Here is a 15,292-nt window from a genome sequence, read left to right as displayed (position 1 = left end):
ACAAAATTACAAAGCTAAGAGCAATTTGTTGATCACAGATTCTCTTCTGACACCTAGAAAGGAAACTTCATTCTCACCGTCACTTCCTAATTCCACTAACTATTTTGGGAGGAGATGGACTTCACCTCATTTCATCTTCATGTATAAGACTTATGTAACTGGCAGACATTTGCACACAACCTATCTGGGTATCATGTCTCAAGTACAGATATACCATACCGGATTTAGGAGTGGCTGCAAAACGTCATGACACAGGAAAGGGCTTTGAAGAACTTCAGAAACAACTTCAAGGATAACACTATCTCTGTTATATTTCTGCATGTTACCCCTTATGTATATATCTCCTCAGCTTTTTCCTCACATGGTAGCACACAGTTCAAGACAAGGTTGCTGCAACCAACACGTTTGGAAAAGTGAAGGTGTCCCTGTTCATTACAGAGGGGTTGGACTAGGTGACCTTTAAAAGGTCCCTCCCAACTCAAAACTATTATATGATTAGAATGGAGTGGTCCTTAACCTTCCAGGTTTCTGTCCAGGTTCCCATTTCAAGTGTCTTTTTCTGCACAACTGGCAATGCTAGAGGCAAACTGCACACAGTAGAAGATCAGCTATAACTGTCTAAAGAAGTTTTAAAAAAACTACAGACAAGGCAATAGAGAGCCTCTGATAGCTGAAAGGGTCAAGTAATGCAAGATGGACAAAAAAATGCAGAACAGCTGACAAGTCTCAGGAACTGAAATACTGAGCAGTGAAAAGGTCAGGAAGCAAGTCAAAAGCAGCATCTGGAACAGCTGAAAGATATTCCAAGTCCCAGATGTTTCTTCCAACCAAAGGGTAATGCTGCCTCTGAATATCTGACACTGGAAATACATAAACCCTGTTTACAGCTTCATACTTTACATGGAGAAAGTGGTCGTAAGGACAGCTTACGAGTAACTTAATTCCCACATGTGAGTGGTGAATACTTCAGCACATACTGGCTTCACTTACAGAAGAATTAAGAGTTGTGCTCAAGCATGATCTCAATAGATGATCCCTCAAAGTATAAAAATAATCTCTAGCACTACTCTTTGTTTTCAAAGACTGGTGGCAAAAGACATCTGAGTACAGATGCCAGCAGTCCTCTGAGAGTGAATCACTGAGAATGAAACAAGGCTGAATGCTTTTTTAGGAAACCAAACACAACAAGACTTTGCATGTTGTCCAATTCACAGAAGTTCAGGCCTTGCACACTCCTTGTAAAATTGACCAAAAGAATTAAGATGCTATAAGTGACATTCACTCAATATGCTGCCAAGCAGCAAAAATACATTCCAGTTTGTCTACGGCATCAAAAGTCTCCTCCTAAATCTGCTGCAGTACTTGCAAATCAAAGGAGCTCACAGGGTCTGCAGAAAGAGTTTGTAGTTGCTGGAGAGTGGGAGGAAGAAAGACAAGTATTTGCTGCCTGCACCACACGTCAAACTCCTCTCTTGGTCAGAGCAAATGTAGTCCCGGCTAAGTCCCAACTTTGGCAAAAAGATTAATACGGCAAGTACTGGCTGGCAGCATCTCTCAGATACTCAGATGTTCAGAGCAGGAGGAACCTTATCTCTAGGTGCCTCCACAGAAGCCTCAGGGGAAACAAAGGAAGGCTCAACCCACCTCAAGTCAGCCCACAATGACCTTTTAAGTCTTACATTAGTTCACATTTGACAAACAGAAATTCATGGACTTATTTTGAACGTATTTGCTATGAACATTTCATGCAAAATTACTTCCTCTGCTTTGTTGTGCACACTGTAATGTTTATCCCTCTCAGTACAAAGTTCAAGTAATAGCAGCACTTGGTGATCTGCTGAGAGATCCCTCTGAAGCAAATCTCTTGCACTTCCATGTGTCCCCCAGAAGGATCATAGCACCACAGATGTGCAGGTGGGAGCATCCTGCCCCAGTGGAACTGACAGAGTTACAGCCCCTGCTGGCACTGAAATTCGGCACTACCATGCCCATTTCCCCCTGCTGTCCTGGATACATCCAGAGGAGTACATGCATATTAAGCAGGTAGGCACATACTGCACACAGGGAGTGAGCACCCACCCAACCTCAGAAAGTATCTTGGCGCTTTCCCAACTCAAATAAACACGGGCAAGTCAGAACCAAAGGCTCAAACTTGGCAACTTCAGAGGTGCATCTGCTTCCATTCCTACGAAACTTAGTACTAGAGCCAAGATTTGTGTCCTCTCTGCCTGCCAACCCCAGCAGGACCTAAACTTTAAATAGACCTACTTTTAAACAGGAATCAGTATAGTTTTAATGCTGTTCAGAAATGTTTTATGTAAATGGTAATTGCCTCTGTCACTTAAAAACATTAACCATACTGACATAAATTTCCATGCTAGAATACTGGAGACAATATAGTCACATTTTTTAAAAGCAGATGTGTGTCTTTCCACTGAAAAAGCCAACTCTAAATAAGCACCATTACTTTGGAGATGACATTTCCATCTTCTGCCCAGAAAAGGCATTAATTCATACTTAAAAAAATAACATTTCACTTTTTTAAAACTAAGTTTACAACAGAAAGATAGAGTCCACAATCCTTCCCTATGTATTTCAGAAAGCAGCAGTGTGTATATCATGCCACCTCAATTGTTTTAGTAAATGAAAAATTATCATGTATTAGTAAATGAAAAATAACCCCATCGTGGCACTGCCCTTTCCAGTAAAACTTTAAGCGAAGTGAATACTGTCCCTGAATTCCTAAATCAGCACCAACACTATCCTTCAACTCTAAAATGCATTCATATGGGGCAATGGAATAAACTCATGGGGTCCTTATCCTTTAAAAGGTCAATCTGTGCATGGATGCTAATACTTTTCCAGCTTGTACTGAAGGAACCATTAAAAGCAAAGCCAACTCTGCTGTATTGCATCCACAATCTTCACACTCCACCATCATAACCCATATTAGAAGGTGAACATGCCTTCCCTAAAAGCATTTTATGTTCATGTGTCTCTTTCTGGCCACTACTGTGCAATGGGAGCTGAAGGAGAAGCAGAAGTAAAGACAAAAACACTTCAGCAAGTTACTGGTTACCTTCAGGGACCTGAAAGTCAGCTGAAAACATGAAATCATCTTTTACTGACACTGCTGCACTCAAAATGAAAAAAGGAAAAACCAAGTTACATTATTCACCTAAAAGAATTCAAAAACAGCAAACATGTGCATGCTACTTACCTATACAAAACTTAAGGAAAACATTTGGTTTGGTTTATTTTTATTTTTTTTAATAAAAGCACCAACTAGTAGCAAACAACATTGGGTACTCTCCAGGTTTTAGGCAGGCTACAAAAAGAGAGACTGACATTAACTAGGACTAACACTTCAGAAAAACAGATGCAAAAGCAGAAGAAAAATAATCCAAAGATGGCAGGTCCTGGATCTGTAGCCAGTTTGAGACTGTGGTGAACACATTCATATTTAGAGTTCAATTTATTCAATTTATCTAATTTAAGGGAGGCAAGGTATCCTGAGAGTATCAATTTCTCCTGCTGTGAACAACAGAGGTCATTAACAACATAAAATAGCATCAAGAACAAAATCTACATTTTCTTATTAACTCCCTGCACAGTCAGGAGAGTCTGTGTTTTATGTAACTCACTGTCTGCAGAGGATAACATCAGCGTGCCCAAGGGAAAGGAGGTTATCACCTCCAGTCAGACAGGGCTTACTATTTCACATTACTGTAGTCAAAACATCAGAGAAGCCTTGCCATCCACATCCCAAAAATGCCCCATCTCTCTCCGTATGACCATCATGGCTCGGCACTGCTGCTTTCTTGATTTTTTTGTTCTTTATTTTCTCAAAGAAGAAAAGGACATCTTTTTTTGCCTTGCTTGTAACCTTCAGTTTATCTGTGACCTGCACCAACACCATCCCACATTTCAAAAGCAACATGTTTCATCAGTGCAGGAAACCAGATGAAGTTTAAATCAATGTCTCACAAACTCAAGCACCTCCTTATTTGCCAAAGCACAGATTGTTTGAGGATTTCTTTTTGCAGAATAAGGCACATTCTGGAAAGTACGAATTACATGAGCTGACTGCTAAAAGAATCAGCACAACAGCTCATTCCATTTGCAAAGCCAGTTCAGTAGAGCTGGGCGAAACCTACAACTGTGACTTTTATTATTTTACAACTACCAGTTATGGACAATTTTTCCCAAGGAATCATAGTCACAGCCAACCTCTAGAACAGACACTGCACAAAAGCCAGTGTAAGGCAATTAAATTAATCCAGCCTCCTAGTAACTTCATACTTCAGTTTTCTCCATATCTGCAACCCTAACTTCACCCTTAATTTTTCATCTGCTCTTGCTCAGACAATGATCTGAAAGTTAACTCTGCTCTTCTAAGTTACCTTCCAAGAAGGTCAAATCTCTAGATATCAACCCCATAGAAAGCAATGTTTACACAGAGTTGACTGGTTTATCAGCTTGATCCATCATTCACCTGAATTTAGGAACCAAGTTTAATTAGAACAGATGCAGATGGAACAGGATTTTTCAGACTCTCTTCCAACAGACACAGTGGCTCTCAAGACAATATTTCAACCTTTACAAATGGAAACAGATAATTAACCTTTTAACAAAACAGATTAGCCAGTGCAAATAGACAGCACTGTAGCAACAGTTGGGCATTCTAGAAAACACAAAGAACTTCACACTTTGTGAGTTTGCAGAACAGATGCCCTGATTATCATCTTGTGACCTGACTTCTCTTTTTATATTAGCTCTGGCAAAACTTTTCTAATTCTTCACTTTTTTGTTTTCAATTATTCCTAAGGCCTTTGTCTTTTTGAAGACATAATACTGCTGGTGCCGCTTCAGAGCTGTTAAGTGTAAACAGCAAGATTCATCAAAAACATTTATTTGACCTTGCATTTCCTAAGAAAACAGTCAAATGCCCTGAAAGTTTCAAATAAATAAAAAAATCGCTTTGTACATACACTTTTCAAGTTGACACAGAGAAAAACAATCCAACACAGATAACAGATGTGAGACATTGCTTGTGGAAGGCTTTCAGCTTCACAGCAATAGGCTGGTAAAGGGATCTGGGCAAAACACATACTAAACACACCAATGCCTACAAGCACGAACACACTTTTCCTCTTAGGATGATGAAATTTGACATGTATTTCAGCAAAACAAGCAGGAAAATTGCTAACCCAGCTGCTGTTTGTGACCAGGCACTGTAATAGAGCAGCATCACTTACCTACCATGTGCACCAAGGCCTGCTGAAGAGTCTAAGTATCAGCCACTGAGATAGCAAACATCACCAAGTGTCCTTTGCCAGGATCTGGGAGAAGGCTCCAGAAGCAGCCGGCTCATTCAGAACGGGAGATCCCCACACGAATACCTGCAGCAGGAGCAGAGCAGCAGCAGCAGGGCTCCTCTGCCCTACACCAAGAGCTAAGTGGAACCACAGCTGACCCGATGGCTTCGTCGTGGGCTCACTGCACACACCAAAGAGATACAGACCAAAACCTACAAATAAATAAAATCAGCTAGAACTTGGACATCTCCGCTTTGCACAGACAGAGGAACAACTCCAATGTGATGCTTTCGCTCACAGAGTGCTTGCAGTTATATTTCATCAGGAACAAAAACATGTTTCTGGCATTCCAGCTCTCTGCTAAATTGGATGCAGATGATGGAGGGGTTTTTTTCAAACATATGGAAGACAATGCAGCTGAAATCTCAGCTAGGCCTTGACAGATCCAGTACATAAGGCATTAAGCTTTTTACAACAAGGAATCTTTAGGCGGCAACTATTATGATTTCATTTCAGAGTGTGATTTAAAATGATATTACGAGACAGAAACTTTAAAAGAAACTAATAAAAGCCTTTCATGTACTCTCAAAGTCAGATGTTCATATGCCACATATCTGGACAACCTCTGCTTTCAATGGAAGCCTGATCTTCACTTCAAAGGGAGGAAATTAGACAAAAGGGAAAAGAATGTACACCTCTCAGTACTGGAAGCCCTAGGAAACCCAAGACAAAAGGACTAAATCCATCACTTTCCCAACACCCCCAAGACAGACAAGCCTACAAGATGTTTAACCAAGAGGGCAATCAAAAGCACAAGCATTTGCAGTCCTCAGTCTCAGCCACCAGTAAATAAAATCCACTCATTTTATTTTTTGAATAGTTACAGCATAGGAAAAATAATTTCTGTACATCCACTGCTAATGTAACTTCTGCTTATTGCTGTGAAAAGAAGTCATTACTTCCACCAAGTGTAGGTGGCTTTCTTGTTTTAATTGGTGTTGCAGGCAGGATCTATGTTTAGTTTTCACAATGTTTAGTCTGTCCTCAAATATTAACATAACAGGGACCAAATCCAAAACATTAAAAGCAAAGTTAAGTCCCAGCTTCACAGGTTTATTTTCCTCCCTATTCTGAAAGGATTTCTACAAATTAGAAGTTATTTAATGGTGAACAACTTCTTCTGGAGCTCCATCCTTTGGTACACAGCTTGACAGGAACTAGTTTTATCTGTAAACTCTGCTATTTCTGTAAGGAAATAGTTTTGACACTTGGAAGCAGAAGTAAATTTTTCATGAGATACCTTGCTGTAGTACTTGCTGATTACTCAGAATTCTGTATACCCATGCTGTGACTTGATGCTTTAGTCCTTACACAGAACATGTTTGAAACTTCTCCAAATGAGCAGGCATTTCTGCCTTCAGTGGCACAAAAATCTTGTGAATAGTCTGAAAGTTCAATCATTACCACTGCATTTTCAAGAACATGTTCACTATGATATTTGAAGAGTGTAAAATATTTCTTATCAGACATACATTCACTTCACTGGGACAATTCACATAAACAAAGCACATTAAAATGGCTAGTATTACTGATTTAGCCATGCAGATAATCCTGTTCACACTGAGACAGACAGCTAATGAAGAAGTTGCATATGTTTATTTCCAAAATCCTTGACAAGTTATCTATGCATTGCTAACTCTTGCTCCTTCTCAACTCCACTGACAAGATAGATATGACTGAATTCATCTGGAACCTTCACCAAAACTCACTGAAAAACAGTTTTAAAGCTAAGTGCAAGACATGGAGGGCTAAATCACCAGAACCACTTCTACTTAATTTCCATCACTATTATCAGATCTCTGTAGAGACTGCACCAAAGTTATCCCTAGGCTCGACATTAATAAATGTTTTCTTCTGGCAGAGTGGGAAAAGATCCAATAAGCAGTTTTAATTAAAAAAAAGAAAAAAAAAAGATAAAAAGACATCTTTTACTCACTAAACAAATCTTTGAAAAATTACACCTGCAATAATTTACATTGTTATTTAAAGCTTGTTGAACAGCCTGTAAAGTTTGAATAGCTTCTTTTTTTTAACTATTTTTAATAGCTTTATAGAGTGTTATGGTAGGCTTGTTTTGGGAGGTTCTTTTTAGTTATTCAAAAAAACATTTTGAAAAACTAGGATGAATGGATGTGGAAAATGGAAAAATAGAAACTTCCACAGATTCTGAAGGGTTCAATCTGCAGCCTTGGAAAGAACTTGGGTCAATGTAATGATAAAGGTACACAGACATTAAGTAGCAAAATTATAAACTTATGTTCCTATAGTTGTAAGTAAGAATATACTTCAAGTAAGTAAAAAACTATATTAGGTAAAATAGTGAGAGGTTCAAACTGTAATAATGTGATTCATAGGGTAGGCTAAGGATCTAGAAGCTATAATAGAGGTGTGCATGGGTATGTGACCTATCAGTTTATTGGCTAAAAGACAGATGCAGTGCAGCAAAATTAAGCAAGGGTGATAGGTTATTAAGTAGATACAAGCTTTCTGTTAACTGCCTATTGGACCAAAATGCTATATATTGCTGTGTGAAGAAGGAACCAGTGACCACCTTGAGCTATGGCTGACTTGTTGCTTCTCTCCAAACCTCGTGCCTTTGAGACATATCTTATCTGGCTTACTTGAGCAATAAATCATCTTAAATAGCACAGTGGTCCCATCCCTCACTCATCTCAACAAATGGAAATGAGGCCTTTTATAAATTATGCTAGGTTCATTTTCTGGATACAAGAAACTGCAAGTGGAAGAGAAGCCCATGTCCTTTTGCCCTCCCCCCTCTTCAAATTCTTCTTTTGTAATTTCACCTCAATTTGTTTTCTTCTGCTCAAAACTGGCAATGAACATTCCCTTTGTAAATATTTTTGTACAAGGGAAATACATTCCCAGGAATTTACTAGGCAATTATTTGGTTACTGCTCTTTTATCCAGCTCAGTCACACAGCTTTTCCTGCACAAACACCCACGCAGGGGATCCAAGCATAACATTGGCACAGCTGTGCAGCTGTGCTCAGCCCTTCACGGCTCCACACCTGGTTCAACAGTGCAGAAATGTAAAGAAGGCTGGGCTAAAACTCCACCTGCCCCTCTCAAACAGTGGCAGGGAAGCTAAAACCAGTCCACCTTCTGTCCCCACTTCCTGACAGACCTGTACAGCAGAAAGAACAGTGTAAGAAAATCCTCCTGTCCATGCTAAGTGGTTCATTTCTCCAAGAAGCGTAATGAGCTAAAAATGCACATTTTTGGTAACAAAAAAAAACAAAAAAAAAAAACCAAGCCCAAACTTGCCTGCTGTCCCAAGAGGGCATTTTCATTTGCTGCTTCCATAATAAGAGTGACAAGATCTACCATAGTCATGGCTGCACAGTTTTTTGCAGAAAATGGCACAACAGAAATTAAGTAACAATAAATAAAAAAAAGTAAATATATTTGTCGTGGAAATCACCTAGTAGTAAATTTCTGTATGTGAATTACTACCAAATCCAGGTACAAGCTCAAGTACACATAAGAGCTCCCGAGAAGATGAGAAGCATCATTTTAAGACTGTTAAAAGTGCAATTATGACTGCATTCCTACTGAGCCTTAGCACACTGTCAACAGCCCCTCACCTTTCTCAGGCTTTTCTCATCTCAAACCTGAATCCGAGTCCTACTTTTCATTTAAACTCATCATTTCAGATACATTCCATTATCCTCAAAGTGAATACACGCTCTATTATCTATTACATTAGTTTACAACATGCTCTCAAAATCAAGCAATGATTGTACAAATAGGAACCCAACAGCATGAAGAGGTGCCACACTTAACAGCTCCTGTGTGCAGGCAGAACCTAACTTCAACTCAGGGAGATGCTGAGGGGAACCTGACCATGTCCCTGTGTCACGGTTTATACAGAGGACTATGCCACAATTTGTCCATCGAATTACTCAACTGTGAACAACACAAAGTGAAAGGAAAAGAAGAAAACAGATGTTGTCACCACAGCTGATAGACAAAGGAGGGTCTAGACACATCTGGATATCATGACAGCTAAATATTTTTAACATGACTTCCAGTTCTCTCTGGCAGATATGTATGAGATGCCCTAAACTCTAATCCCAAATTATTTGAATTAGTTTAGAAATACACACTGAAGAAACGCTACCACCAGAGAAAAAAGAGGAGGGAAGGGGAGCAAATTTCTGCTGGAAAAAATCCCATTATAAGCAGCACACCACACAATGGAATGGAAAAAAAAAATCAGAAACAGTTCTAAGATTTCAACACAGCTTTCCAGAACAAAGATGGTTTTATCATCTTTATTACAGTTCACTGGAGAATTTTACTTTATTTTTCCTGTAAGGAAAGAACATAAGTAGCTCTCACAGCACCATGACATTTCCTGAGAGACTGACAAGGAATCTGGGTTTCCCAAGAGCTATCTCATGTCTGGGACCTGGGGAGCATCCTAGCATAATTCACCTCCAGTAAATGGTCCAGATTTCCAGAAGAACCTACCATTCAAGCAGCCCATTCAAGTTTAAATCTGCAAAGCAAAACTATAACAAGCTGTACTAGAGTCCTTGAAGAAAAAAAAAAAAGAAAAAAAAAGAAGGCTCAGATAGTGGTAATTTGGAATTTGCAAAACACAGATTCTGTTAAAACTAATATGAATTTTCCCTTCCTATCCCGAGGCAGTGAGGTGATTGTTCTTTGACAGACAGCTTGCCTTTAAGATTTATAAGACAATCTGATCGTCATGAGAACTGCAAAAATTACATTTGAAGGACAGAATTAACAGAGAAGACACTGCAACTCTAACCTATTTCTTGCAAGATTCACATCTGAAAAATACTATTTGCCTTCTCTGATAAAAAGAGCCTGGAAGGAATACAGAATAAATATAGATTTTTTTTCTCCACAGAGTTCCCTAACAGTGGTAATATATAACAAGCTATTTGCAAACTTGCTTTCCAAATCAATATGGAAAATAACACACTGTATCAATACATCAACATCTTGTTTACCAAGTTCCATTTTTTTCCACTGGAAACAACAAAGACAGCTTGGCAGGCATTCAGGGCAGGGAACAGAGATGAGCATTTGGTTGGACTGACACCCTGACAGAAGAGAAGACAAAACATTCCGCAAATGTTGGAAGGGTGCAAACAACAAGGAGCAAAAACAACTTTAAAGGGGGGATGACACACATTGGCTCACTAAGGCACACAAATCTATGGCTCAGGAAATACATCAGGATTATCACTGGCAGCAACATAAACCAAAGTTACCGTCCCACAACAAGCCTGAGTGAGCAAATAGCCTCTTGTTCAGAGAACAAAAACATGTCCCACCTTCCTGCTGCACAGCAAAAGCCTCCAAGAACTACTCCTGCGTCAAGTAATTCGTTCAGAGGCAGAAATTAATGTACACCATTCAACACAAATTCAGCTTTTCCATGCTCTATACCTCCATTCAAATTTGTACTATAAAAAGGTGCCCTGAATAGTACTCAAACATTTTCGTCATCGAGTTGACAATTCCATAAACCCAAAGCTGACAGTAATAAAATGGTAATTAAACTGTCTCACTAATTAATTCCACACCATGGAAAGAAATCATCCTATTTTTGTACTGTTTTGTATTAAGACATCACCTACCCTGTACCAGTCCAAAACCAAAGGATTTAAGCATATGAAGAAACCTGTGGATGTCTGATAGACAAAACAGCAGTAATGATAAGCATTTTTACCTGTGAACAATTAAAATAATTTGTATTCCATGAATTGCATTACTTTATTTGCAGGAAGTTTTCCTCTTTCGGTCTGCAGATTGTCGCTATCAAGTGGAATTACCATAAAACTGTGTTGCACATTTTTCAACTCACTACTGCCTCAATACTCAGATCATTTTACTCTGCTCACATGATTAATCTTTATTCCAGATCAGATGGAACTTCTGGTCATGAACCAGACTCCTCATGCAAGCAGAACACCACGACAGTGGTGTTGTCAGCAACACTTCAGGTAACAGCATCAATACTAAGTCCAACAGTGATACCTTTCTTTGAAAGAAAGATGTGTCAAGATATATTGGTAAAATAGTATGGATCGTGGAGCTGCTGCCACCAACCTTACAGCAGGTCAACATGCTGAACAAGAGTAAGTCCAAAAAAAAAATGCTGGAGGCACTAAGTATCCACACCTAACTTCTATACCTACCCTGCTACAGAGAACAGGAGGTGCTCAGTGGAAAAGGCCCATGATTTCACCACACATGAAAACATATCCTAAACCTCCTCATGAAATGCTCAGAGCCCTCTCCTGTGTTAAACCTGTGCCCAGTACATCACCTGACTGAACACACACAGTAATGAAATATTATTTCTTCTGGTCCATCATACATGTAGTCTGCAATTAAAACCATCTCTCAGGTAGTTACAAAGATCCTTGGAATCTTGTCCTCTGTCATCTGCAGAAGACTTTATTCACCTGCCAGCCCTTCACACCCATAAAAAGGCCAGTCAAGGATGAGAAAAATCTGTTCTTACTATACTGTATCATATTGAGCCATCACACCAAGCTTACGAGAGTTTTTTGTACTTTGACAGCAACTAAAACTTTCCTGATATAGTTTGTCCATTTTAGCTGCAAAAAACCCACCACAAAGTTAGCACAACTCTGCAAAAAAGACTAAATTATCCTGAAGATCTTAGTCACAAATTAGTAATCGAGAAGTGACTAATATACTTTATATATATATATATATTTTATTTTTTTTTTTATGCTTAAGCCTATTTATGTGGCTTTTAAAACTTTGCACCATATCCTAACTTGTAACATTTCATTTGCTGGTCCTGTAATAAGAAAACAGGAAACTATGGATGGTTAATTGAAACAATGGGGGACCCATTTTCATCATTGCACAAGAAAAAGCAGCAGTTTCAAGTTCACCATAGCCTTTAAGAAAATTCTCAAGGCACTAAAACACTTAAGATCATTGGTAATTTATTTAACTTTCCATTCCCCCGTCCTACATGCTGAAATTAATGAAGCATTTCTGTAAAATACCACCCTGAACCAAACAGTGTTTTCCCAATTTCCACAGCAAGACAAAATACAGTATTTTCCTTGGTTGTGCTTGGTGTTTGTGATCAATAACACTACACTACAGTGTCTGCTGACTGTTGAGAATTTATTTTCCTTCAAGGGAACACTCGCAAACTGTCCACATTTATTATTTCCTTTTCACAAATGCCTTAAAAAGTTTAACAGCAGTGTAGAGTCACACATTCATACTACTAAATAACATTGAGCATGACAATTAAGAAGCAAATGCAGTAAGTGCCAGCTTTAGTAAGGTGAAGTGGTACAAAATCTGGGAAAGACATGAAATTACTGATTTTCTACTACTAAGGCGATTCCTGCCCACCTTCAGCTCTGCAAATGACATAATCCATAATTCCATTATTTTTTTTCATCTGTATGGACAACCAGAATAACAATTTTTAAAACAGTTCAACAATGACACTTTTCAAGGAGGCAACTTGAAGTGTCTTACTTTTCCTGTAATATGTTTTCAAGACTCCACAATTCATTTTCAGCAGAGTTTTGTAGAACCCTATTCTGACACATTATTTTGCAGACAGCCACACTAATTTATCTCTCTGCAAATCAAGGTAATTTTACAAGATTTTCCCAGAGGAAACTAGCATTGCCTATGGCAGACCAATGGGTGACAAAAGATAAATTTGTAGAAAAACATTACAACTAGAAAATTAAGCACTTTTAGACTGCACTTAAGAAAATACATAATGCTAAAAAGTAAAATGATATGGCAACAACAATCAATCACAAACATCTGAAAGTCATTTGTTAGCTGTTGAAATAGTGCCAAGTCAAACAAAAAAGTTTTAATTTACTCACAAAGCCAAATTTAAGACTAAATGCAACTAGCAGAAACTGGCAACAACATATCTAGGACTGTATTTTGAGGATCTCTAAGCTAAAGTAGCTCGGATGCATCTACAAACACAAAACATGCAACAAAAATCCCTGCCACCTTGCCTGTGGACTTCTTATCTGAAAAAGAACACTTTACCAAGGCTATTCAATCCTGTCCTGTGTATATGTTTAAAACCAAGGCCCTCTTCCCCACTACCCACCTCAAAGGAAAGTACTTCAGCATTATTCCCCCATCTCTAGAACACCTACTATAAGAAGTTTTCCCATCCCTTATTTACTGATTCACAAAATTCATGTTTATTATGAAAAATAAACAACCATTCTAATGTTACAAAGGAGCCCAAAGGTCTTAATGAGAGATGCCACTTAATGGTAAAGCTTTTTTTTATTATTATTCCAAAGGCAATTTAAAACAATTGACAATTATATTAACATATGTCATGAAGTATATTACACAGTGCCAGCAAAAAATAATACTCAGAGCACTCCGAGCCATCACTCCAAGCCTGTGCTCTTTTGTCTCAGGATGCCAAATGAGTATCTTCTCTCTTAGAATTCTGTAACCTTTTCAGAACAGCTTGGTCAATACTAGCATATTTTCACACAGGCTATCAGCTAAAAACCCATTTGTTCTGTAGAGGTGTTTCAGCACTACCACCACCAAAATATGACATGTTAGCACTTAAAAACATTCTCCAAAGAGCTCTGCTAAATTTGAATGGCTCATTAAAGGTGGGAACATTACAGAATCGTGTCCCAATTTCCACACTACTTTACTTTTCCTACCTTATTAGCCTCAAAAAAAAACCCAACCCAAAAACCCTGCAAATGACAGACTAGCCAAAAAACATTTTCTTTTTATTCCACTTTCAATGAGTCTCAGAACAAACTATTTGCTCATATCAGTTTCCAAGCAATCTGTCTAGGCATCCAAGTTTATCAACAAGAACCATTCAAGCCTCCTTGCTTTTAAACATACCCAAACTGAAAAGCTTGTTTAACTGGCCTATTAGGGTCTGTGATTGATTTCTTGACATTTCCAATAAATCATCTTTCTGGTTTTGTGATAAGACTTCAACCCTTCATTGCTTGCAATCTATATAGCAGATGCCAAAAAAAGCTGTGTTTTTAGTGCTTCTGAAAACACACAAACATACAAAAATCTACTTTTTCTAGACTTCCAACAGCACATACGGTTTGTTTCCAAGCTCAAGTTTTCATCCTATTTTATAAGCACAGACACTAATTTCACATTAATCTACAGAGGGCCTTCCTACCACCAGCTCCACACTAAATATTTTCCAAGTTAGCATCCAAGACTGCTGTACTGTTATGCTATGGACAACACTCAGTGTATATTGTCTGAAACTGTCAATCTCACCATGCAAATCTGCTATTTGATTTTTATGTTTCTAGGAAATTCCCTAATACCTAACGAAGCTCAGCAACACAGTAAAAAGTGTTCCATGAGAGAAAGATGTAGATTTAACAAGAAGCATCACATGGATTTTCTGAGTACAAGATTGCTTTGTATAAAATACATACAAACCATCTCTCACCACAAACCTCTGATTGTCATATATGAACCATATGAGTCAACACAGAACATGACACTGTGCACACATTACTCTCTTCTTCAGGGACATGACACAGGAGAAACATGACACAGGGACATGTCACATATATTGTAGTCCACCATGTGGCACCTCCACAACTCAAAAGAAAAATTCAAAACTTTCTCAAAGGAGAAAGTACAGAAAGAACAGCAATGTTCTTGCAGCTCAAATACACTCAGCTTCAAGGCATAGGAGGGTATTCAGCTCCTTAATGAGGTACCTCATAGTGCAACAATGGTGCACTCAGTTACCAGAGCTAACCTTTCCTCAGAAATCCAAGCTCGTAGGACAGAAGCTTGACCCAAGTGTGCCTTTTGAGTAGCAAAACCTCCCACAAAATATCTCTTCTGAACAATGA

General features: G+C 38.6%; 1 protein-coding gene across 5 annotated transcripts in view; it reads right to left on the bottom strand.

Moving 5' to 3' along the window:
* The window catches only part of ARHGAP24 (Rho GTPase activating protein 24), a 184,909-nt gene that overhangs the window by 160,437 nt on the left and 9,180 nt on the right, over nt 1-15,292 (bottom strand). Inside the window, exon 1 of one of the 5 annotated variants that reach the window (XM_088056593.1) lies at nt 5,259-5,277. The exons of the other annotated variants lie outside the window; for them this stretch is intronic. Coding sequence (XP_087912719.1) covers nt 5,259-5,265 — 7 coding nt within the window. The 5' untranslated portion in view covers nt 5,266-5,277. Of the gene's footprint in view, nt 1-5,258; nt 5,278-15,292 lie in introns of those variants that run through there. 5 annotated transcript variants of the gene reach the window in all.

This window comes from Pseudopodoces humilis, chromosome 6 (genome assembly GCF_049639895.1).
Source record: "Pseudopodoces humilis isolate 2021_Gansu_Grassland_sample_001 chromosome 6, ASM4963989v1, whole genome shotgun sequence".
In the NCBI taxonomy this organism is placed as follows: Eukaryota; Metazoa; Chordata; class Aves; order Passeriformes; family Paridae; genus Pseudopodoces; species Pseudopodoces humilis.
Note: the sequence above shows the minus strand (reverse complement) of the source record. Positions and strands in the feature narration are given on the sequence as shown.